Here is a 25,671-nt window from a genome sequence, read left to right on the forward strand (position 1 = left end):
AAACTGGTACTTCATCAGCCTTCTTTCTGCTACTTCTTGGGTGTTCTGTAGAAAAGCTCATTTAACCTTATGCTATCTAAACCCCTGCAGCGTTGTAAAGATTTAGCAGCTGAAATCTCCAATCTGTCATTTATTGAGCAACTGCTATATATGTGCCAGCCATTGTTCTGAGGATATAATCATCAAAAAAACAGACACAGTCCCTGCCTTCTCAAAATTTGTTTGATGTAATGACTTCTAAGTGAAATGATAAAAATGATGATAGCTTTTATTGTGTGCTTACTATGTGCTAAGCACTTTTCCATTTGCTACAATATATTAACTCATTACTCCTTACAACAACTTGTGAGATGAAGGTAGTATTTATTATTATTCTGATTTTATAGATAATGAAACTGAGGCAAGAAAGATTACTTTGCCCCAAGTCACACAGCTAGCATGTGTGGATGAAAAGATGGAATTCACATCTGCCAATCTGACTCCAAAACTTCCACATTTATCCACTACACAGTACTGTGCAATTATAACAGATAATTATGGTATAATTTAAATGGCTAATTAAATAGGTAATTTCAGTGAGTGTGAGCAGTGATATAATGGAAATTCTTGCTGTTGTGGGAGCCTAGAATGAATTCACCCAATTTGGTCTTATTAGGGTCTGGGAAAGAGGGGAAGCTTTTCTGAGAAAGTAAATCTTTATTGAAATAGACTTTTCCCACCCCGCCCTTTTAAACTATTGAAAAAAAATTGGAAAGGATATTTTAAAATAGGATTAGATACTAGTTTTCATACAAAGAAATAACAAATTAGGTTAGGAAAACCAGGAATCTGTTCTCAACCTGGGGAGGTACTCAGTGATTACACTTTATTTATTGGTTGGGTGAAATAAATTTTTTTTAATGAGCTGTTTAAAAAATTATCTAGTGGTAAAAAGTTCTTATATTTTTGAGGAGACAAATAAGAATAGAGTATTATTATGTAAATAAAGAATACTAGGTACTTTTGTTGTTTGTGGTAGGAGAAAATATTTGACTTACATTCCGTTTAAATTAGTTTAAAAATGGTAGCAGATTTGATTGATTGCTTCAGGTCTACTTCACATTGGAGCAGGGATTACCATTTCTGAATTCTGTACCATGAAAAGAGCATAGAAAAAAGTACTAAATGCATTTTTTATAGAACATGTTCCACAATATAAAGGTTTGGCAGAGTGTTATGCATTCAGATGAGGCTGTTTAGGATTTGCAAATTAAGTTGCAATTTAGATAGATTTTTAAGTATGAAGTTGAACAGTTTTTGTAACCTGTGCAATGACTGATTTTGTCAGTTATTGATATTTTGAGTTCTTTCCATTTTTAAAAAGATTCATCATTTTTGAGAGAGAGAGCATGTGAGCACAGGGTGGGGGGACAGAGGAAGAGGAGAGAGAGAATCTCAGGCAGACTCCCCACTGGTCAGAGCCCAAGGCAGAGCTCAATTCCATGATCATGACCTGAGCTGAAATCAAAAGTTGGACACTTAACCAACTGAGCCACCCAGGTGCCCCCTCCATTTTTATCATAAAACGGGAACAGTAATTTTTTAGGGTGCATTTGGAAGTATTTTTGACTAAAAATATTATGACAAAAGCTATATGATAGATGAATCTGGTAATATTGCATATTCTTCATAATGTAGTGTTTATCATCTCATATACAAAAGTCTCATGGTTATTTTACAGAATTCAAGATCTGAATTAGGAGCTGTAGGGGATCAAGTTTGACCATTTTTATTAGCATAGTAATGCTCTATCAATTTAAAATATGTACCATGGTTGTTCTGTATTTAATGATATTACTGGTTTATTTCCTTTTCATTCCAGAATTGAATATAGCATTCATTTGTCAATTCCATTGACTGATCTACTTGGGCTTCATCTTAACAATTTCTTGCTTTGTTTTTGTTCCTTTTGTTTTACTCTAACTCCTCCCTCAGTCCAGTCACCCTCCCCTTATTTTTTCCACTCTTTAATATTCTGGCTGGCCCCTGTATGATTCCGCTATCTTCCTTACTGTTCTGTTATCCCCATACTGTATTATGTTATGGCAGTCTTCTCTTTTGCCATTTCTGCTTATAAGCATCCATCCTCATTGCCTAACTCTATGTGGTACTCAGGGAGTCTTCTATTTAAACACCAGGTTAACTAACTTCTTCCATTAAAGCTCTATTTGACATCTGTTGTCTACGTAAAACTATATGGAGGAATATATACCTACATACATAAAAATAGTTTGTTATTCTAATTGCTTTAGATTTTTTGGTGAACTATGGGGTTTCTCCCTAATTATTCTTACCTGGAAACTTCTGGCGTTTTAATGTGCTTCTTTTTTTTTTTTTTTTTAAGATTTTATTTATTTATTTGACAGAGATTACAAGTAGGCAGAGAGGCAGTCAGAGAGAGGAGGAAGCAGGCTCACTGCTGAGCAGAGAGCCTGATGTGGGTCTCCATCCCAGGACCCTGGGATCATGACCTGAGCCAAAGGCAGAGGCTTTAATGTGGTTCTTATTTGAGGGAGTGATGGTACCTGGTTATTACGTTCCAAGCCTTGAATTTTTCCTGTCTATATGTGAAAGAGATCTTTATTTCCAGATTGTCTTGGTTCTTACTACTTGAAGTGTGGTAGAAATGCAGAATCTCAGGCCCCACTCTTGACCCTATGGCTCTTAATCTGTATTGTACCATGATCTCTAGTCAGTTGATATGAATATTGAAGTTTGCAAAGCACTGTTCTAGGTATCAACCAGCTAATCGACACATTATCATGCTGACAGAGACTGTACTTTCTAGAACCAATCTTACACATGTGACAAAGTGATCTTATTTAAGTGTTTCTAAATAACATTGTAACTTTTCATCATGGTTCACAAAAAGTTCTGTTCTAGTGGATATCACTACTACAGTGCAGAACAATGAAAGGAATAATCTCGAAACAGTAGCCAGTTTGTCTTTGAAGTGAGTTTTGGTGTATGCTAGATCCAAAACTATGAGAGCCATTTATAAGCCCGTTTTCTTTGTTCTGTCCTCTAGCATCAGTTTGCATCTGTGGATGAAGATCTGTCTTTTTTTTTGCTTCTTAGGCTGTGACTTTTCAAGAAAATTGTATGCATTAAGATGAACCTTTAAGGTGCTCCTGGGTGGCTCAGTTGGTTAAACATCTGTCTTCAGTTCAGGTCATGATCCCCCCGGGGTCCTGGGATGGAGCCCCATGTCTAGCTCCCTCCTCAGTGGGGAGTCTGCTTCCCCTGCGCATTCTCTCTCTCAAATAAATAAAATCTTAAAAAAAAGAAAAGATGAACCTTTCAGGTGTAGGGAAAAATAATCAAATTTCTAGTAAATTTTTAGTCTTACATGAGCAAAATAAGCTTTACTGAAATTTTATATGTTGGTTAATCATATATGTATACAATTTATGAATAAATAGACAGGTAATAATGGCCCATATTCAAATCTTCCTTGTACGTGATGAAAAAAGTTTATAGACTACTTCTCTGTAGTGCGGTATGACAATCGCACATTTTCTGAGTAGACTGGGAAATAATCTTGTTGTAAGTTCTGTATTATGTCCTACAGCCTGTGGATGTACATGAATAAGGGACAGTACTTATTTTGCGTGGTTGATCATGAAATAATTTCTGTGTTCTCTGAGCACATATTAATGGGGGCTTAGAGATAAATATGCCCTATGTTAAACTGTATTACATGTAATCTGTGAAGTTAATATACTGTGTGTGTGTAATCATTTGGTGATATCCTAAAATTTAGATCTATTTGTATACTTCTGCTTTAGGAGATAGTTAAAAAAAAAACTTGAATGTTTTTATTTTTATGATCAGGAAAGAAAAAAACGTTCTTTTTTGGTACTTCAAAAATGAAGAGTTCTGAGAGCACACAAAATTAATCTTTTATTATTCTTCTGCATTTAAATGAAGGTGAACAATGTGGCTCATCTACAGACACATTTCTGTTGGCTTTTTTCTGGAGTAATATCTTTGTGTAATGATGGTAAACAGTATTTCAGTGGGTGTTTTGTAGGTTTTTTAATGCCTTGTTTGGACTTAAATACCTAAAAGTGACAGTGGGAGGAAGTGGCAGAAAAATACCCAGATGTCTGTGAGATAGTGATATGTCACTTAGCACCTCAAGAGTGTTAAGTTTTAAATAACAGAAGTAAACTCAAAGAACTGACCTTCGCTAGGAGCCATTCTGCTGCATGTGGCTGTGACCGAGGAGACTTTCGTTGGGGTTACCAGAGGACACTCTTGTGGTCATAACCAAGTTGTAAATGTCACCAAGATTCTCCTTGAATGTCTATCACATGTGTATCAGTAATTCTAAAGTAGATAAAAATGAAACAAAGATTCATTTGGGAGTTAGCACTCCCAGAAGGTTAGTTTTAAAACAGAACAGCAGAAGGAGTTGTGACATGCATCCATAAGCAATTGTAATGACTTGACAGTTATTTAGCCCTCAGTTCCTAGCCCTGTGGTTGAACTGATAGCATGCCGGCAAAGGTAGTGAGGCCTGTTTCAGTCCCATTAATGTCTTCTTGAATGTTAGCCTGCGGTCACGGTAATGATAAATGTTCAGTGATTGATGATTTTATAGTCCCAGGGGATTCTGGGTGATCTCTGGTTTTTGTGAGCCAAGGCAGTTTGCTTCCCTGTTTGGGCCTCTAGGAAGTTTTTCTCATCTTTACTAAAATCATTTTAAGTTAGCAAAAGTGTAGATATCACCTGAGGTTTAACTAACCAGGATTCAAAGCCTTGTTTAAAAACAGTATGATTCTGGGCGCCTGGGTGGCTCAGTTGGTTAAGCAACTGCCTTCGGCTCGGGTCATGATCCTGGAGTCCTGGGATTGAGTCCCACATCAGGCTCCCTGCTCAGCAGGGAGTCGGCTTCTCCCTCTGGCCCTTCCCCCTCTCATGCTCTCTCTCTCATTCTCTCTTTCTCAAATAAATAAATAAAAATCTTAAAAAAAAAATCAGTATGATTCTGTGCTTAGTATGTGTTAAGAGTTAAAAACTATAACAGTTCTTAATCCACAGAGCTTTTGTAACATTTATTTGTAAACCTTAGTATCTTTTTTCCTCCTTTGTTTTTTTTTTTTTTAAAAACATGTCTTAAGTTATAAAGAGAAATTTAGTAACATCTATTTTGAAATAATAACATTAACTTTAATATGTTCATGGTGTGTGCAATTTCATCTTCAGGACTCAAGAATTTAAATCAGCTGTTTTTGTTTTTAAAGATTTTTTATTTATTTATTTGACAGAGAGATCACAAGTAGATAGAGAGGCAGGCAGAGACGGGGGGGATGGGGGGGAGCAGGCTCCCTGCTGAGCAGAGAGCCCAATGTGGGGCTCGATCCCAGGACCCTGAGATCATGACCTGACCCGAAGGCAGAGGCTTAACCCACTGAGCCACCCAGGCACCCCAAATCAGCTGCTTTTAACAAATGTTTTCCTTTTTACATGGTTCAGTTTCTCTAGTAGTCGGTCTTGTTCTACTTGTATTGTTAAATATACGTTTGCCATTCAGGAAAAGATTCATTTCTAGTATATTGATTGTGGATTATTTTTAATATTTTAATTTAAACTTGTAATTACCTCATAATAGATAGGGTTTGTAGACAGAGGAAGGAAGGTAGAAATAAATATTTTCCTAATTTATTACAACTTAAAAGTATATTTTCTTAGTTTATCCTTTTTTAAAAAAATGATCTATAGAACTTTTTTTTGGCTATAACGAGTTCATAGGGCTAATTTTCTTTAAGATCATTAAGAAACTACTTTAAAACCTTAAAAGGAATAAAAGGAGCACTTCTGTTTAGTTTTTCAAGTAATGAACAAGGAACTTGGTTAGGAATGACCATTTGTAAGTCTGTATATTAATTAGATGAGTGTCATTATGCTCAATTAGCAGGGCTGCCAAATAATCTCTTTAATACTCTGATCTTTTTTTTTCCCCCTAGGGTTTTACAGACAGCCCTCATTACAGTGATCACTTGAATGACAGTCGATTAGGGGCCCATGAAGGCTTGTCCCCAACACCTTTCATGAACTCCAATCTGATGGGTAAGTTGGTAATTCTCTGCAAGTAGTCTTTATAAAGCCTCTTTGGTCAGAGACGTTTTTTAGTCCTTTGTCCAAGAAATACATGTAAGTATCTAGAAAAAAAGTTCTTGTGTTTCTAGGGGCATCCGGGCTTTCCTTGTTCAGCTCAGTTTGAGGAGCAAGCATTCAGAAATATCACTGGTACCAAAAAAAGGAAGCAGCATTGTTTTTAAATTTGGCAGTGTCTTTGTGATATCGTGCATTTTAAGTTTTCTGCTTTCTGGGCAAAGAAGCATTTTGAGACATTTATAATTTACTACTTGTCTTAACAGTTGAATCTATATGTGGCAATTAAAAATATGATAAAGGATTGATTTTAAGCAGATTTTACTTACAGTATTTCTTTTGGCACTATTTGATTAGCACTTAATAGAGCGTTTAGATGTTGGCAGCATTTGTTTTAAGCACTTGGGTTCATATTGGGAATTTTGAAGTTGTGTTCTGCATTAATGAAGTTGTACTTTGAAGGATACTACCTACCATCTAAACCTGATTATTAGATTTTGGTGAAACCTTTAGGTTAGCTTTTCTTTTTATTTCTCTCTTCTCCCTGCAACACACGTATCACTCTCTCCCTCACCTCTTTCTTTCTCATGTGAAAGTTTATAGCTGTTCAAGCTAAAGTGATAAGCCCAAGCTTTTTTTCCCCCCTAGTTTGGGTGCCCCCCCCCCCTTTTTTTTTTAAAGCAACAGTTTTACCTTTTTGCAGAACCTGATTAAAAAGAACCTGTGTTTTATACCATTATTTTTCCTTCTTGCTTGTGCTGGGCCTGGGCATATTAGAAAGCTTTGTTTAATCTGTTTTACTTTTTGTCAGTGGCATCATGTAAATATGGAAGTTTGTATAATTGACATTGATTTCATTACTTACTTTGTTTCTTAAGGACGTGACCTATATTATGGTCTTGGAATTGTCCTTTTAAGACACAGGCATGCTAAACTAAGTGGATTATCCAAATCCAAAATCCTGGTGGTCTGCAATTTCTTTATAAACGGTTTTGCTTTGCACAGTCTTTGTTTAATTCCCTTATCCTCTATAAAGTGTTGAGGAGACTGTCTGATATTCTAGTGTGGATTTTGCCTAAAGCAGTTACCACTTTCAAGCCAGAATCATTGAGTATGACATAAGAGTTAAAAATCTAATGAGCAATAAAACTTGTGTTTAAAATGACAGTTTGTTTTAACATAAATGCAAATGAAAATCATATCATCCCAGGTAAAAATCAGAATTAAATTGAGAACAAAATAATTATCCTTGCACTTAGTCGGGGAAAACTTTTTTATCTTAATTTTCTGTTGAACTTACTATCAAAGTAAAATAGATGTGACACTCCAAATAATTTAATTCTATAGTATATCTTTTCCCCAAGTAGCATTTAATTTATTGTAAATATGGTAGAGCAAACTCAGTCAGTGTTTTTGTAATTTCAGATTGAACTAAGCTTTCTTAATTGAGGCTATATTTCTTAAATGTGAAAAATCAGAAATTGCCCTTTTTAAAATGTATGTGTTTATATTTATTCTTAGCTCACAGTTATGATTCTTAAGCCCAGTAGAATTGCATCATTAGCATAGCTTTGAGCCAAGGTGACTGTTAAAATTGTGGGGATAAGTGTGGGAATTAAATGAATTCTAAGAAGTATGCATGTCAGTCACTTGGTCTGAGCTTCTGCTGGCTAAAAATATTTCTGTAATTCAGTTTGAGGTAACATTTTCTTAAAGACAGCAGTTATGACTGTGTGCTTGTTGGTTTCTTCAGTTTACAGATAATTATTAGAATACTTTTAATAGTCATGCATACCCTGTGTATTAAATCAGCATCTAAAATAAGTCTTAAAATATTATAAAAACTCAAATTTATAAATAGATCAATCTCTTCACAATATAAGTGAAAAAAAAAAGCTGCATTCATCTGAGCTACACTTGTACAATTAATCAGGCGAAGCTACATTTTAATTTTAAGTCTTAATTATCAAGTCTTAAAAACGTTTATTTACCTACAAAGAAGGGGAAAATGAACCCTGAAAAGATTAGGCAGATATTTTCTTTTTTTTAAAGATTTTATTTATTTGACAGAGAGAGATGACAAGTAGGCAGAGAGGCAGGCAGAGAGGGGCGGGGGGAAGCAGGCTCCCTACAAGCAGAGAGCCCAACACGGGGCTCAATCCCAGGACCCTGAGATCGTGACCTGAGCTGAAGGCAGAGGCTTAACCCACTGAGCCACCCAGATGCCCCTAGGCAGATATTTTCAAAAGGATTTCACTGGTCATTGGCAATACCTAATTTACTATATTTTTTTCCCTTTTATTTTCAATAAAAATGATCAAATGAGGTGTCTAGCAGTTTAGTGTAAGCATTCTGCATGACAGTAACTTGCTTTTGGAACTTATTATCTCCTAAATTGTAAAGTAGTTCCATATAGCAACAGGCAATCCAACTTGATGTGAGCTGAAGGAAATGAACTGTTACATATCCAAGTATGTGGGTTGATAGCACTCGGTAGAGTTACAGTGGATAGGTTACTTTTCTAGCCGTTTGATAATTTAAGCAAATTTCAGGCTAAAAACCTATGTTGTTAAAGCATGACTAAGATGTGCATAGCAGTATTAGAAGCATTTGTTACCTAACAGGTAACACTTCACAGTGATGCCATGAATGAAGAATGCTCAAAAACAGTTAAAGCTAATAGGAAAGCAGTGACATATTTCATTATTGCTGTCAACATATAAAAATACCATTAAGGCGGGGGGAGAATCATATGCTAGGGGATGTTGTTATTTTTTGTATTATGTTCAACCATAAGCACATTTGCCTGAAGAAATAGTGGATTCTAAAGTGCTACTGTCTTTTGTGATGGAGCTCTCAAACAGTTTAATGATTTTGCACATTGCAAAAATGAGAAATTTTGTCTAACAAGGATTGATAATGATTCAGTAATGAACAGTTTGCCACAGAAACATGCATTTCTGTATTCATTTAGTATTTTACACAGGAAGTAAAGCTATTATTGTTCGATCACTTAGTGTTTCTTTTTAATGAATTCCAGAAATATCCCATTGATTTGTCAGTATGGGAAAAAGGGCTTTTCTTATGTTTCAAGTGAAATAAATACATCCTTTTGGCACATCACTAAGTAATTAGCATCAAACAATTCTGTACTCTATTATAGGAAAGCTGCAAAGCTTTGACAATAGCAATGAATTGTACAAGTATCACCAAATAGTCACCTATTTCTAGTCTCTTCCAGCTTTAGTCCATTTCAAACTACCCTTGGTTCTGTCCCTAATTTCAATACAAATTTGCTTTTCTTTATCTGTTGTTGATTAGATAAATTTTTGATGATGGTAGACTCAGTCTGTTAATTAGATATGGAAATGAATTATTTCATAGACTTGTCTACCTTCAATTCCCAAGTGATTGTGAAATGAACTCCTTTTATCTTTCTACTTCTCCATGTTTATCAAAGCTTTACTTATTTTAGGCTAAATCTATCTATATATATATATAGAGAGAGAGAGAGAGAGAGGAGAGATGGAGAGGGGGAGAGAGTGTCAATGGGAACTTTAAGGATAGGTATACCTTCAATTGTGTTCTTTTCTGAGACTTACTCTGCTGCTAGAGAGGTTTTATCCTTTAAAGAATGAGAGCCCATGTGATGGTATAGGAAAAACTGCAGGGCTAAGAGTTAGGAGATGTGGGTTTCATTTTACGTCCTTAAAATTACCTTTTTGATATGGAACTGCTGGGTAGTCTCAGAAATCTTCTGCAGGTCTAGAATTTTATAATTTTATAATCTCATATATCTAATATCTTTTATTCAGTCCTGAAAAAGACTGCAAATAGAATTATAACTGCTAGTTTGCAAATGACAAAACCAAGGCACAGGAAAATTAAGTGGTTTTTTCCTGAGGTCACAGAGTCAATAAATGGCAAAATTGAATGTAGGATCCCTGTCTCCTGACTCCCAAATAGTCTTTCCATTAGGCATATAAGGTATTTGTTCTTTCTATATAATGTTCCCAGGTTTTTACTAACTCATCATTTTCCTCAACTTTAATTATGGAGATCCTGATCTTGAGAAACGACAATGAAAAAATGGTTCCATAGCGACATAACTTTGGGACACATTGTATATCATGTGACACATTGTATATCATGTGACCCTTCTTAGATTTTCAGATTGTACTTTGGGATATTAAAGGCTCTGGGAAAAAAGGGGAGGAAAAGCTTATTTAACTTTCTTCAGCTCCGTCACATCCCAGATTCACACAACACATAGAAGCCCTTTTGTAAAAAGAATCATTAGCCTTTAAGGAACTACTTTTTCATGAAGCACACACTAGGAAGTGCTTCTGATTGTTTTAAAGGGAAAAAATAAGAGATAATACATGAAAGTTCTCTGAAATGTAAAATAGCAACAATGTTAATGATACTGCTTTTTATAACTTATTTTAGACATCTTAGCTAATCTTGTAGGTTGGGTTCAGTTGTTCCAGTACATTATTAAATCTCTTTTTCTGAAGTATTTAAGTTATAAACAAACCAGCTGTTCTTCCTTTGATGTCTATTTGCTCAGCCCTTCTTTACCTCAGAGTTTAACGGGCCTCTTCCAATAGCAGTTACTATGTTTTATTTTCATTTCATTATGGATTAAATAGATTTCTGTGGGCTTGTCTAGGAATTTTAACATAAGTACACTTTTTCCCTATGTATTTGCTCTTTCAAACAACCAGTTTCCAAGAAAACTCTTTTGTATACTTGATCCTACCTGCAGTATAATTTCTGATTAATCGAGAATTCTCCTAGAGTCACAAAAAATGTAGTATCACCATTTTCAGAATATCAAAGCACAACAGAACTTGGCCTTCAAAAGATTTCTAACTTTGATGTACATGAAATTCCTTCACTAGATGAGATAATGAAAATGATTATAATTTGCTTAGGGGAAACAGTGTAGCTTAATATCTGGTTTGACAGTACTTCATAAGATGAGGCCTTCATACTTTGTCCAGTGTTTTTTATTTTCTCCAGTGTTTTATTAGCCTCCCATCTCAAGAAAGGGTATGGGTTATGTATTCATTGATCTTCATTCTCTGATCTTTAGCTGCTTACAAACACAGAATGTTGGCACTGAGAGAAACTTGAGTGAAAGAGATCTAGCTACCATTAAAGAAACCAAAGCCAAGAAAAATGAAATGAGTAGTTAACTAGGAACTACTAGTTGAGTAGGAAACAGGGACCCAACCCTTCTAGTTATTATTTTTGTTTTAAAGATTGATTTTATTTATTTATTTATTTATTTATTTATTTATTTATTTTTGACAGAGACAGACATCACAAGTAGGCAGAGAGGCAGGCAGAGAGAGAGGAGGAAGCAGGCCCCCTGCTGAGCAGAGAGCCCGATGTAGGGCTTGATCCCAGGTCCCTGGGATCATGACCTGGGCCGAAGGCAGAGGCTTTAACCCGCTGAGCCACCCAGGCACCCCACTCTTCTGATTCTAATTTAGCTCTGGCCCCTTTCTACTATACTGCTTCTTTTCCTTTTTTACCTCTCATGTGCAACTATTTGTCCGTTTGGTCCTTTTCTCCGCATTATAGCTCTTGTATCTTTTTCTTTCTCCTGCTACTGATTAGACCCTGATTAACCATTCTGAGTTGTTGAGTACCTTCCTCCTTCTCCTTCATGTACCCGTTCATGCCTTTTTTCTGGCCTTTAATATGTGAAAATACCATATGGCGAGTATGAAATTAAGATTCAGTCTGTCTTTACAGACTTTAGTTTTAGTGTGGTAGGAGAAGTAATTTCAATAATTATTACACTTGTTAAAATGTGAGTGATACAGAGAAGTTCTTACAGAAATTCGGAAGAGATTAAAAGAAGATACAACCAGAAGTGATCAGGAGAAGTTTTATTGTGGAGTAGCATAATCCAGTCTATTTAGGCAGAACTCTTTCTCTTACAAATGACAGAAATGAACTTAAACTGTGTTTGATACAAAGTGGTATTGAGTCACATATTGCAGACAGCTAGAGGTAGATTGATTTTAGGCATGGCAGATCCAGGGGTTCAAACAGTGTCATCAGGTCTCCTTCTTTCCAGTTGAAAGTGTTTGTTGAGAGAATGAGATAACTCTGGAGAGGCAAATTAGACCATGAGGAAATTTGAGAAGTGGGAAAGCAGGGGGCAAAGGGGTACAGAGTTTACTACTATCTCTTCCTCTCTGCTTCTAGTTCCCATACTCCAGTCTTTCCAAATTGTTGTAAATTGTCCCTTCTGGCTCCCATATTACAGGATACCTTATTCCTTAGTGGTTTGGAATGTTTTCTTTTAGTGCAGTTATGCATTTTTTAAATAATACTCTCTTCCTGGCACTGTTATCTCTATGTCCCTACTTTACCTTCACAACCTGAAAAGCATCTTCTTTTCCATAGTTAAAATGACCCGTTAACCATTCTTTCTGAAACCATTCCTATGAACCAGAGATTAGCTAATGTGTTTTGTTTTGTTTTATTTTATTTTTTCCTACCCAGTCTGGGAAAGACCAGGCTAGTACTAATGCCTCACTTTGAAAGGGGTTCCAGCGTTTCAGGGGTACTCGTGTGTAGACTCAGGTCCCCTTTATCTAAGCATAATTAAACCTGAATGAATTACTTAGAAGAGTTACTTAGAATTACTTAAAAGAGATGCCAAGATTTTGGAAGCTAGAGGAAAAAATGTTTGATTGGGACTTTATTTTGAAAATTAAAAGTAATATTAAGAAAATAAGCAATAATTTATATAATTCCCTAGGTCTTAAGTGAAGAAAGAGTGAATTAATTACTCAATTTTGGGGTGTATTTTTTTCCTCAGAAAAATGTTTGGTAATATAGAAATGTCTTTTACCTTACATTTGAACCTTCTTGATTTTTCTCTTTAGTTATTAACTGACTCTCAGTTTAGGTTTCAATCTGTCAGTGGCTTTGTGTTTAATTAAATGGTTCTTTCACATGATTTTTAAGGACCTCCTGCAGTTTTGCTTCTCTTGCATGATACTCAACTTTTGATGGATTTCTTTGTATTTGCTTTGTATAATGGGATATTTAACAAAAGACTGACCAACAACATCATTGACTCTGGCCTGAGATAGCCACACTGTCTGTGAGGGCTATTTCACTGGGATTACTTTTTATAAAATTTTCTGGTTATTAATGAATATTTTCATGGGGTTGCAATGTTGCAAAGTGGTAACTGTAGGGCCTCCTATAAAGACAACCTTTATTTTATAAACCTGTGTTTACCCAGTCCGTTTGTTCATCATTACTTATGTGTGTATGTTCTGTGATCAACAGTAATCCTTTCTGCTCTGCAGTTTTATCATAGGTCAGTGGCATAGATCTGATAAATAGTTCTTCTTGAATCTTCTCATTGTTTGTGTCTAATTCTAGCCAAGCGAACGTGAACTCTGCCTGTAGTGGGATGCATCACAGGAGGTGTGGCTACTTGGTTACTAGAGAACAAATGAATGATTTTTTAAGAGGAATTTTTGTAAACTTTACAGTTTTCCTAGATTTGTATAATCTGAGGACCACACCATGGCACATAGTTGAGAATTTGGGGCACTCTTTCTATTAGGGAAAGTCCTAGAGCAACATTATCATATCTTCCCTTCTATGGGTATTATTTCAGATTTCCTTGCTTAGGGTTATAAATGATGCCTTTATCATTTACTGCCAGTTTTTTGAGTATTTTGTTAAATACTTAAATACTAAAATTCTCAAAGAATGGTTGAACTGGAATGGATCTTAGAGGTCATCATAAAGACTAGAAGTAGGAGGAGGTGCAACTGGCACTCCCCCTACCCTTTCAAAACGAAGAGTTGGTACTAGCTTGGTTAGTGTCACAATGTTTGTGCAGGTTTTAATTAGCCACCAGACGAAAGTAAATTGTTTTTTAAATTTGAAAGCATGTCCTTAATTGCTTTGGTTTATATGGTGGAAACATTATTGTTTGAAGGTATTCAGATCCTACCTGTTACATAGATTTTGTACTGAGTTGCTGTTACTTAATAAGCCTTGTGTTTTCTGTGAAGCTCCTCAAAAGGTTGTTGCTTGAGTGTCAGTCTGCCATTTTTATAGTCTTCTTCACATCTATTTCTCTTTTCTTCCTTAGAAATTCAGCCTTTGCTTTTTATTTTAAAGATTCTATTTATTTACTTATTTGAGAGAGAGAGCACAAGTGCACAGAGGGGCAGAGTGGGGGAGGGAGGGAGACAAGCAGACTCACTGTGGGACCCATTGCAGGACCCTCACATGGAGCTCTATTTCACAATCCTGAGATTATGACCTGAGTCCAAATCAAGAGTCAGACCCCAACCAACTGAGCCACCCAGATGCCTCCAGCCTCTGTTTTTTATAGCTCACATTTTCTGTGGCGTTCATGTTGGGTTTGTTTTGTTTTTGTCATTTGGGATTTTAGATTTTTATGAACAGTAGAACTTGCCCTTCTTCCTGTATTTGAAGGCTTTCTGATATATGTATGTATGTGTGTCTCTCTCTCACACACACTCTCACACACACACACACACACACACACACACACCAGGCTGAGTTTTAATTCTTCTTGAATAATGTTTTTTTGCCTACTGACATTTGCATTGTGTATTGAAATATATAAACAGTCATCCTTGTATTACATACTTGTTTTTCACTTTAAGAATATCTCTGGAGGATTGTCAGACTCTCAGATGGTACAAAATTTCTAGGGAGTCACAATTAAATGGGAGTAGAGCACAAAGCCACTTTACTGCAAATTAGTTTATGGTCATAAATTATATTTATTTCTGTTACATACTTTTCTACACTGGTCCCTGAGATCAGGGGTCAACAGACATTTTTGCAAAAAGCCAGATAGTAAATAGTTTAGGGTTTGCAGCCCAGGATGCAAAATCAGTGATATTATGTAGGTACTTATATAACCATTTAAAAATGTAAAAAACTATTCTTAGCTCATGGGCTATAAAAAGAACATTTGGTGGCCTGGATTTACTCTAAAGGCTATAGTGTGCTAATCTTGTTCTAGATAATGTAACAAAAATACTTTAAACAGTAACAACTCTGTCAGTTTTTGAAGAGGTAACAAATGTTATATATGTGTGTATGTGAAATTCTATTGAACATAACAGGGTTGTGTGTGCATGTGTGTTTTGAATATCCAAAGTGATTGGTGGCTGTGTTAGTGGTGAATTATTTCTAAAATTTCTAGGGCTTTATTGCCTCTATATAGAATGGTAAATTATTCACTAGATGAGTAGTTTTCTCTTGCTTTTGTCTCTTCAGATAATGATATTGATAATTGACTTTTTAGGCAAATGTTGATTTCCTTCATCTGAAATCTTGTTGTTCCCTTTGTTTTGTATAATCTGAATTAAAAAAAAAAAAAAAGCTCCTCCTTAAAATACCAATGTAAAATTGTAGCTGTAGTAAGTTGAACTAGCACATTAGGAGAGGAAAAGATGAAACTTAGGCAACCGAGTGGAGATGTGGCGGTGGGGCAGCTCTTTAGAGAGAGAAATCTGCAGAGAATAGCTGTGCAGAAGAGTCTGTAGGAAGGATCTGTGTTGAGAGGGTAGTAGATGATAACTGCATAACCATCAGAAAAGTGCATTGTTGCTTTAGTGAGAGTCTGTACTCTCAATCTGGGAATCTCCCCAGAGATTCACACACTGAGTGTGTACAGTGAAAAAATTACATTTTCAGATTTGTATCTGAACAGCTTTTGTAAGATAAATGTAAATTATGGATTTTTGTTACAGTTCATGTAATTTTCATGTGAAGTACCTTAATGGTTTGTGTTTGAGAAGTTTTCTGATTTGATATGCTATTCACCTTCAGTTTTTAGGCTGTCTTCTGTCTAAAAGATTTAAGAGAAGATATAGTGCTATATTTGCTCTAGGATGATTTTTGTAAATTTTTGGTCAGGTTTACATACAGTGAAATAAGCTCCCATCAGAGAAGTCTCAGCTTTTTTTTATTTTCCTTTCATGTAGTCTGAGGGTCACAGGAAACTGCACTTAGTGACAACATTCAGTGCAGAGAGCATTTTTACTCTTGGTATTTGTGTGCACATCTGCATGTTTAGACAGGATAGGAACAAACATAGGAAGTATAGGCTTTTGTTTTATTTTACTTTACAGTAAGGTTTCAATGAGGTGTCTTTTTAAAAATGTAAGTATTATTTTTAGGGTTTTCAAAAAATATTTTTTAAACTTTTTTAGCAATCTCTACATCCAACATAGGGCTTGAACCCGGGACCCTGAGATCAAGAGTCTCACAATGTTCTGACTGAGCCAGCCAGGCTCCCCTATCTTTAGGTGTTTTATAAGATACTAGAAAACATTTTCAGATACTAGCATAGTAGCAGGTGTCTGCTTATACTTTTTCTCCAGAGATACAGAGAAGATATATGTATATATCCATTCATGATTCTTATGTTGTGTGTACTCTCTGTATCTGTTTATATCTTTCTTACAATCTGTCCAAGATTGCTTTGGGCAGCTTGCTACACTGAATAATTTTAGGACATTGCAGCTCATCTGAACTTCCAAACTATCTTCTTTGTACAATGTGCTTTTACCTTTCCAGTTTACCATGACACCTGGATGGGAAAACAGTGTCCCAACACATTTACAAAGGTGAATATATACCCATTAAATAAAATACATTGTGTCTCTATTTAATTCTACCTGTAAGGAATTTAATCTGAGAAAGTAACTGAAAACTTAATTAGGAATGTAAAATGGTATAGCCATTACAGAAAACATTGTCAGTTTGTTATAGGAGTAAATATGCAATTACCATACAACTCAACAGTTGTACTCTTGAACAGTTATCCTAGAGAAATAAAAATTTACATGAATGTTAATAGCACCTTGTTTGATAATAGCCAAAAACTGGAAAGAATCCGAATGTCCGTCACTGGGTGAATGGTTAAGTAAACTGTGATACGTTCATATCATGACATATTATTCAGTTAATAAAAAGGAGTAATTTATTAAACAATGCAAAAATTTAGATGAATCTTGAGTGAATTAGGCTGAGTGAAGAAAAGCCACTTTCAAAAGATTACATACTTCATGATTCTGTCTGTATACTACTCTTGAAATGGTAAAATTAAAGAATCAAGAACAGATAGTTGGTTACCAGAGGTTAAGGAGACAGGTGCATGTGGTTATAAAAGATAAACACGAGAGATACTTACATGCTGATGGAACTGTTCTGTATTATGATTTGTGATGGTGAATACATAAAGCTACACCTATGGTAAAACTACACATGTGCATGCACACAACAACAACAACAAAACCTGGGAAAATCTGAATAAGATAAGTGGATTCCATCAGTGTTGATATCCTAATTGTGATATGGCAAGATGGGGAAATTCATAAAGGGTATACAGAATATCTGTAGTATTTCTTAAAACTTCATGTAAATCTACAGTTATCTCAAAAATACATACACAAATAGATAACTGAATATATAAGTAAATTAATTGAAGGAAATCTTAAAAATGTAGAAGTGTATAGGTTAAGGATTATAGGAAGGAAGAGAAGGGCCAGAGTGTGCAGAGATTATTTTTCTAGAAACATGTCTAATGGAAATCTGTACCAAAATAGTCACCCTTGGAGCCTATGAAAACCCATGTATTTCTAAAGGAAGAATGTCTCTTGAACTTTTGGTTTTAGGAAACCATACCACTCTAATGGTGTTATTAGCAAGTGAGAAGAATCTTTTTGTCAATGTTTGCCTTTTGCTTTGTGTACACAGCACTATTGTACCTTTGGGCAATAGAAAGTGGGTGGGAAACATCAAAGTCCAAAAAGCTGTGTATGTGTTCTTGAGGACATCAACAACTTGAAAGCCTCTAAAAATCAAAGTAATCTACATTTCAGTATTGAGTATTTACATTGAAAAATATTCCCAAGAGGGCAGCATCTAACGCTTGGTGCCTGGGGTGAGGGAAAGAGAGTAAGCATGTCGGAGAAAAACATTGGAAGGTCCCAAAGTTAATTTGTTAGTGGTTAAACTTCACCTGGGGCTGATCTTTTTCACCTTTTCTCCCCTAGAGATGCAACAACAAATTTTTTCTGGGCCTATCCTCATTTTACTTTAGTGAGAAATGAGGTTTGAGAATCAGGTTGACTGCTGTTTATAATCTCAGTTAGATAGGAAAAATTCCTTCCCCTCACTTAAAATGCTAATCCTACTTAGGAAATTCTTTTGCAGTTTTCAGATTTTCACTAGTCCAGGAAGCTGCTTCCACAGGAAGAGTTTGAGAATCTAGGTGAGGCTGTTCTGGTGGTGCTTGAAGTTATGTATTTTAGGCAGACAACTCCTTAGTGGAAGTACTCTTGGAGTCTTTTGAGGTAATTGGGTAGAGAAAAGGGGAAGGTTCTTAGACATGGAGTTGAGAAAAAATATCAGTAGGCTAATTCATAACTTCCCCTGCATTTTTAAAGTTTCTACCTAATTCCTCAAATTTTCCTAAGCTTTTTAAAAAGTCCTGCTTTTAAATAGGGGAGCAAAGAGCTAATAAAAACATGCATGCTTCTGTGTTGTCAAAAATTTTATCATTTGTGAAAAACAAAGACTATAATTATGGATCTTTTAAAATCATAACTGGTGCATTATAAATTTAAGGTTTTTAGAAATATTTTTTAAATGATTAGCATTAGAAATGTGGATGAGTCTTTAGGGACAGTTTGTTTTTTTTTTGTTGTTGTTTTTTGTTTTTTTGGTATAAGTGAACGCTGAAGTAAAAACAAACCTCCCCTTATTTAAAAAGAGGTTTAAGATAAAGTGGCTAAATCTCAAATTTCCTTTTTTGCCTCTCTGTGTCAGTTAATCTGGCTGTAGGGTATATTTATCAACTGAAGCCCACTGATGCATGCAAAGCTGAGCCAAGTACAATTTTCCCCAGTGGGTCTTCTTTCTTTGGGCATTTGTAGCTGTGCTTCAGTGTATGGGGTCAGCTGGGGAAAGCTAGAAGGGCTAAGATGTCAGCTGTTATAAAGGTACTCAAATCTTGTCTTAGGAAGGTAGTGGGGCATCTGATCTTCTAAAAAATATATATTATTTCCTATGAAGCTGTTAGTTGGAAGCATGTTCAATAATGATAATTACTAATATTGTAAATGGGGCAGTCTGCTAAGTTCAATGGTATTTAATGATTAATTCTGTAATTTGTACTTGGCTTATGCTTTTCCTAGGTACATAAGTATTTAGATTCTGTATTAAAAATGAGAGTCTCAAAAAAAAGAATGTCATACACTTAGATTGGAGACTAACATAAGAATATTGGAATTTTATTTCTCTTAACATAAAGTATTTTAACTTATGAACCTGTGGCCTAGGTTAACTATTAACTAATTAAGCTAGTTCAGGTTATTTATTTTAACCTATTGTCAAAAGTAATGTTTTAGATTTTTTTGAAATGAACACTGAATACTATTGTAATCACAAATGAATAGAAATGTCAAAGGCAGCTTACTTGGCTTTCTGCCTTCATAAAAAACTGCTGGTTTAAGGTCATGAGATTTATTTAATGTCATTAAAGATTCTTATTTAAATAATTTACACATTACCGTAAACCACAGTTGTACTGATGTCAATCGTAAGGAATTGCTACTCAATGCAAATACATTAGGATATCCAGGAAACATTAATTTGTGAAGGAACAAAAATGAAGAGGTTAGAATGGCCTTCAGGCTGTATATAATGGACAAAGTAATATTTTAAATCAAGATCCAAATGGTCCTGATATTTCTAATGAGAAAATACATATATCATTCAGAGTTATCAGAAACCAGACTACAGATATTTGGAAAAACTAAAAATGACTCCTAAATTACTCAGCAAATTGTAAAGACATAGCTTTCTCAACATGCATACTCCTGTTAACATAACAGTATATATCTGATTAGTGTCATAATGGATTGCCTTGAAAGATAATGGTTCTAAGGATCAGTAAAGCACCCAATAGGAAAGAACTAATGTGGTCAATCTGGATTCCAAAAAAACAAGACTTTGTATTCATCTAACTATTAAGATTTTATTTTGAAGGATTCTGTTTTAAAGCATTTTATGTGTACCATAATGAGGGAAAAGGACCTTTCATTTGCCTTTGAAAGCTCTGGCAGAATACTGTCACTAATTATGTGAAACTAGAAGACCCTGAATCTTCTTGGCTAGTATTTATAGTCTCGAATCTAATATACATGACATTCTCTCTCTCTTTCTCTCTTTTTTTTTACATTCTCATTTTTAATACAGAATCTAAACAAATACTTACACACACAAGAAACTGAATCATCTTTCCATAGTGCCCATTACTTCATTTCTCTAGGACCAGGCTCTTAGAACTTTGATTGAAAATTTGTTTTTAATTGGAGAAAGTGAGGCTCTTGTGTATAGGAAAGAAAAGAATGTAAGAGTTAGTAATGTAGCCTGCTACCTTCTGTCTAGTTCCACAAAACCCTTTAATTTGAGAGAGTCAGTCTGTCTTTATAGGTTGTTTGGGCTCGACCTAGATAGAATAGATGTGTTGGCTGTTGAAAGCTAAAAATAAAGTTGGTTCGTCTCATACAAATGAGGAAGCTGAGATGTTAAGATTGAGGTGCTTAGAGGCCTCACTTTCAGAATATTCCTAACATTTATTGAGTTGTTAAGGGCAAGGAAAAAAGAGTTGATGTGATAATAGGAGATTCACAGTGCAGTGTGTGGGTTACTGGGGTAATGCAGTCAACAGAAATGTAGAATTTCAGTGAGTAAAGAACACATTTACATCCTATCCCAGGTGCAGTGTACTCAGTCTTAGTCTCATGTATGGGGTCTTGTGGTGAAGGCATATTTGAATGTCCTCCCTTTTCTGACTTGCTCTAATCCCATTCTAGTATTTTGGGTTTTACTTTTAGCTTTATAAAGATGAAGCTCACCTGTGGCAGAACTGGCTAGGGGTAAACTGACTTGCTTCTGGTTGGCTTCTTGAAATGTCTTCTTCTTCTTCTTTTTTTTTTTTTTTTTTTTTAAGATTTTATCTATTTATCTGTCAGAGAGAGAGAGAGGGAGAGAGAGCAAGCACAGGCAGACAGAATGGCAGGCAGAGGCAGAGGGAGAAGCAGGCTCCCTGATGAGCAAGGAGCCCTATGTGGGACTCGATCCCAGGACGCTGGGATCATGACCTGAGCCGAAGGCAGCTGCTTAACCAACTGAGCCACCCAGGCGTCCCTTGAAATGTCTTCTTATTTCACCCCTCGACATAATCATGGAATAGCTAAATCCCAGTGAGTTTCAGGCCAAACTCAGTGAAAACACAGTGCCAGCCGCCTTTCTTAGGGATTTGTTGCAGGCTTAAAAAAAAAGAAATTTGGGATTCACTGGGAGTTAAGTGGCATGCTTATCCTTCCCTGAGACCTAAGAGAGGGAGCTATTTTAGACTGAGGCCCATGGTATATGCTTATTGAGGGAAAATGACGCAGAGATAACTGATCAGCAGACCTTGGTAAGTTTTCATAGTTGGCCTGTGTGGCATAGAGGAATCTTGAGAAGGTGGAAATGAAGAGTTGTAATGGAAATTTTTCAGTCCAGAAACACGAATCTTTTGGCAGCTGAAGTCTCTAGCTTCCTAGGTTTGAGTAGGAAGCCTTGGGGCTGCGAATAACCTTCATGCCAAACTAGCCCTGTGGCCTGACCATGCTTGAGTTTCTAGGTGATCTGACTTTCCAGTGACCTGACATCAAAATGCAAAGGAGCCAAGCCTCAGGTAGCTTTTTCAGGGATAGGCCCTGGATTAATCCTGTGCCTGAAGGTGGATGACTCTTGGGCAGATAAGTTGAGCAAAGAACACTAGCACTTGGAATGGCCTAAGATACCTGCTAAGTGTTTGTGCCTGTGCATGGCTAAGCTGCAACTTGATCTCTACAACTGTTCAGAAGCAGAGGAGCTGCACTCCAGTGGCTTAGATTGCTGTGTGCTGGGAGTATAGCAGTTGAGATTCCATCCTTTCTTCAAGGCCTGGGCAGTACTGATTTTCTGTGGAAAACCAGTGGACAGGCAGTTCATTTTTGTGAAATTGTTTTGGTATAGCACAAATTCTTACAGTTTTTTTCTGTAGGAGTTTTAATACACCCATCTCTTCATGTTTTATTGAGTACCTTCTATATCCTAAACAGTGTGTTTGAGAATGTAGCAAATACCAAGATGAAAAGAGTGTCTTCAAAAGAATTAAGGACTCAGACTGTGTGCTTCAGTAAGCTCATAATGTATATAAAAATAGAATATTGTGTAGACATTAAGTTCCAGATTAAACTATAGGAACTCAGTATATTTGATCTAAGTGGAAAAGAAAAATAAAATGTAAGCTCATTTAACTTAAACATGATTTTCAGTTTGAATGCTTTTTCAGTTTTCTCTTACAAATTTTACTTTTTCATGACCAGAAGCTATCATACATATCTCTACATCATTGTCCGTTGTGCCCTATCTACACAGATAGATGTGTAGGTGCCCTTAAATAGTTAAGGTGACATTTCTTGAGTGGTTTTCCCTTACCTTTCTAGGAAGGAGTACTGTATTTAAGAGTCTTGTCTGCTAGATGATACAGAACCACCTTTGAAAAGTAAATTTAGAGGTGAACCTGGCGACGGTCCCGACCTTGAAATAGAGTCTTGGGCTTTGGTAATGACCTTCTCAGTAGGGATAGGAGACTGTAGTGAATGGGCTTAAATTTTGAGAACCATATTTAAGCCTAACAACTGAATTTATTTTTCTGATCCCTTTTTGAAAGCTTGTTTATCTCTAATGTAAGTATTATTTTTTGCTCTTTGACATATAAACATATTACATGATCTTTATTTATCACTCAAGCAAGAGCTTGGTACTTGAGGGGAACTGGTTATGACTGGCAGTCATCCCAAGGTGCTTTTCAGCCAGTGAAAAAATTATAGGCTCTTTAACCTACTGTAATGTTTAAGTAAGTAATTATGATTTTAAGTGAAGGTCATGGTGGGATGGGTGGGGCAGAAAGACAGCTTTTGTAAGCATTTTTAAGATTATGAATTTTTCACAGAATTGGTTCTAGTTTGAGAAAATCTCCGTCTTGATCTTCTTCCCAAAGAAACAGTGTTCTTGGTTTCGTAATGTAGTTGATTGACTTTTAAATTGTTTTGTCTTTTGGAATCTTTATGCCTTGTGCTAATAAGTGTATACTGAATTGAATCAATGAATGAGTAAAAGCTGCTCCTTATCAAAGTCAGAAGTAAAATAAGGGGGACAAAATGCAAAAAGGAAAAAAAATTGCAAATTAACCTGGAGCATCTTCATTGACCTCTGTATATATTGCAAGACAGTTAAAACAGTTACATTCACCACCTTTAATGCATTTCATTAACGTATTTAAGAAATGAATTACATGAGTAAATAAATGAAACAAGGCATATTCTTCCAGATGTTAGCATCTGATCAAGGTAAATTAAAAATTCTATAATTTCTAAGGTTTTAACATAAAAATATATGGTTTTATAGTTATTGTGAAATTGACAGTAACATTGTTGACATTGGAAACTTATAAGCAACTGGCTGTCTTTACACACTACCATGGAATCTGTTTTGAAACTATTCAGAACCTGGTTGAGATGTGGATTATATTGGAAGAAGCTATGACTAATAGAAATGACTTAAAAGAGCAGGTCTTTAGGCAAATTCTTAGAAAAGGCTGGTCTGTCGTTTTTGTCTGAGTTTTTATTTTGTTTCTTGTTGCCTTGTATTTTACCAGTGATTGGTTTGGGTTAATAAGCATAATCTGTCAGAATGTTAATGCATTATTAAAACTTAGTCAAGTTGGATTGCTTAGTTCCTGGGCGAGAAGTTTGAATTGAGGGAGAAGGTAATTCAGTTATTTGGAATGTGATAGACCGTAGATGACAAATCACTGCCGGGATCTACAGTGAAGAGTTGTGCACCCAGGGTACCTGGTGAGCAGAGGGATGCTAGAGAGTAGGAGAGGATTAGACAGTCGGAGGTAAGAAGATATACTCCTTCCACCTACACCTAGGAAAGAAGGGGAAAATGCCATTTTCTTTCTCAATTCTGTCCAGTTGCCAGCCTCTTATTTACATAGGGCCTTACTGTGTTGGGTTCTGTTCTAATTGTTTCTATAACATTGTCTCATTTAATCCTCAAGAAAACTTGTGAGATGTAGGTATCCTTATGCTCATTTTACAGATGAAGAACTGAGGCACACCAAGGTTAACTATTTTATTAATACCATTAGTAGTGATAGGGAAATATTGGTCTTCTTGACTCCAAAGCTTATGCTTTTTTTTTTTTTTTAAGATTTTTATTTATTTATTCGACGCACAGATCACAAGTAGGCAGAGAGGCAGGCAGAGAGAGACGGAGAAGCAGGCTCCCTGCTAAGCCGAGAACCTGACGTGAGGCTTGATCCCAGGACCTTGAGATCATGACCTGAGCTGAAGGCAGAGGCTTAACCCACTGAGCCACCCAGGCACCCCAAAGCTTATGCTTTTTAACCGTCACACTATACTAACCCTGGATTCCACATGTAAACCTTTTCTCATGTACAAATAAATTCCAGGTTCCTAATATGACTGACTTATAACAAAGACTGTGGGACTCAGTGATTCACACATTACGTTTTTTGTTTTTTGGGGGTTTTTTTTTGTTGTTGTTGTTTTTTTTATTCTGCTGGATATTGTTGCATAATATTTTCTAAGTGTGTATTTTCTTTTAGTAATTATTTATTTACATGATGTGTGAGAGGTTTACAATCTCGTCCTCTGAGGGGTTACATTTTAGTATAGTTTTATATAATAAGTGCCATTCTCATTTCGTTTAGACTGCTGCATCATTTTATTTTTCCTACACAATTTAATCACTGGGAGACAGGTATTTTGTTTACTTGTGATCAAGTTACTGAGAAGAAACCTGGAAACAGAATGATGAAGTAATTTAATAAGAACTTTTATGGACTTCCTTTCCCAGGTATGACTTGATTTGAGTACTAAGTTTCCAAATTTCATCATTCTTTGACATCAGTATCAAACTGCTAACCATGCAGGTTTATTCTTTATAATGGCAGTTTTGCTTATGAAGAATAACAGAACTAAAGTAGGGGAAAAAATGCTTTATGTTGATACTCAACTGTCAGCATATTTAAAATCCAATAATATAAAAGAGGTTGGAAAAAAAAAATATCAATTCATTCTTTCTTATAAAAATCAGGTCTTAAGTTAGGTGTTACTAACTTTGATAGGAAGTGATCTATCAGATTACTATAATCTTAAGATCTGTCTTGAATGAGCAGAAGAACTACTTCATTACTATAAGTATAAAAGCTACTTTCCTGAAGCATGACTGATGTTAAACTACCTTGGTTTAAATTCTGGCTCTGGTTTCTTTATTGTTTATTCAAGACTTATATTAAGATTATAGTAATCTGATAGATCACTTCCTATCAAAGTTAGT

The 25,671-nt window shown here is 35.6% G+C and overlaps 1 protein-coding gene across 6 annotated transcripts in view; it reads left to right on the forward strand.

The window, feature by feature from the left end:
* Positions 1 to 25,671, forward strand: part of LOC111153147 (transcription factor 12) — a 385,322-nt gene that overhangs the window by 197,238 nt on the left and 162,413 nt on the right. For all 6 annotated transcript variants that reach the window (XM_022511943.1, XM_022511945.1, XM_022511944.1 and 3 more), the window contains one exon: positions 6,012 to 6,114. In XM_022511943.1, the coding sequence (XP_022367651.1) occupies positions 6,012 to 6,114 (103 nt within the window). The remainder of the gene's footprint in view (positions 1 to 6,011; positions 6,115 to 25,671) is intronic.

Source organism: Enhydra lutris, unplaced genomic scaffold (assembly GCF_002288905.1).
Source record: "Enhydra lutris kenyoni isolate GAN:26980312 unplaced genomic scaffold, ASM228890v2 scaffoldscaffold31, whole genome shotgun sequence".
NCBI lineage: Eukaryota > Metazoa > Chordata > Mammalia > Carnivora > Mustelidae > Enhydra > Enhydra lutris.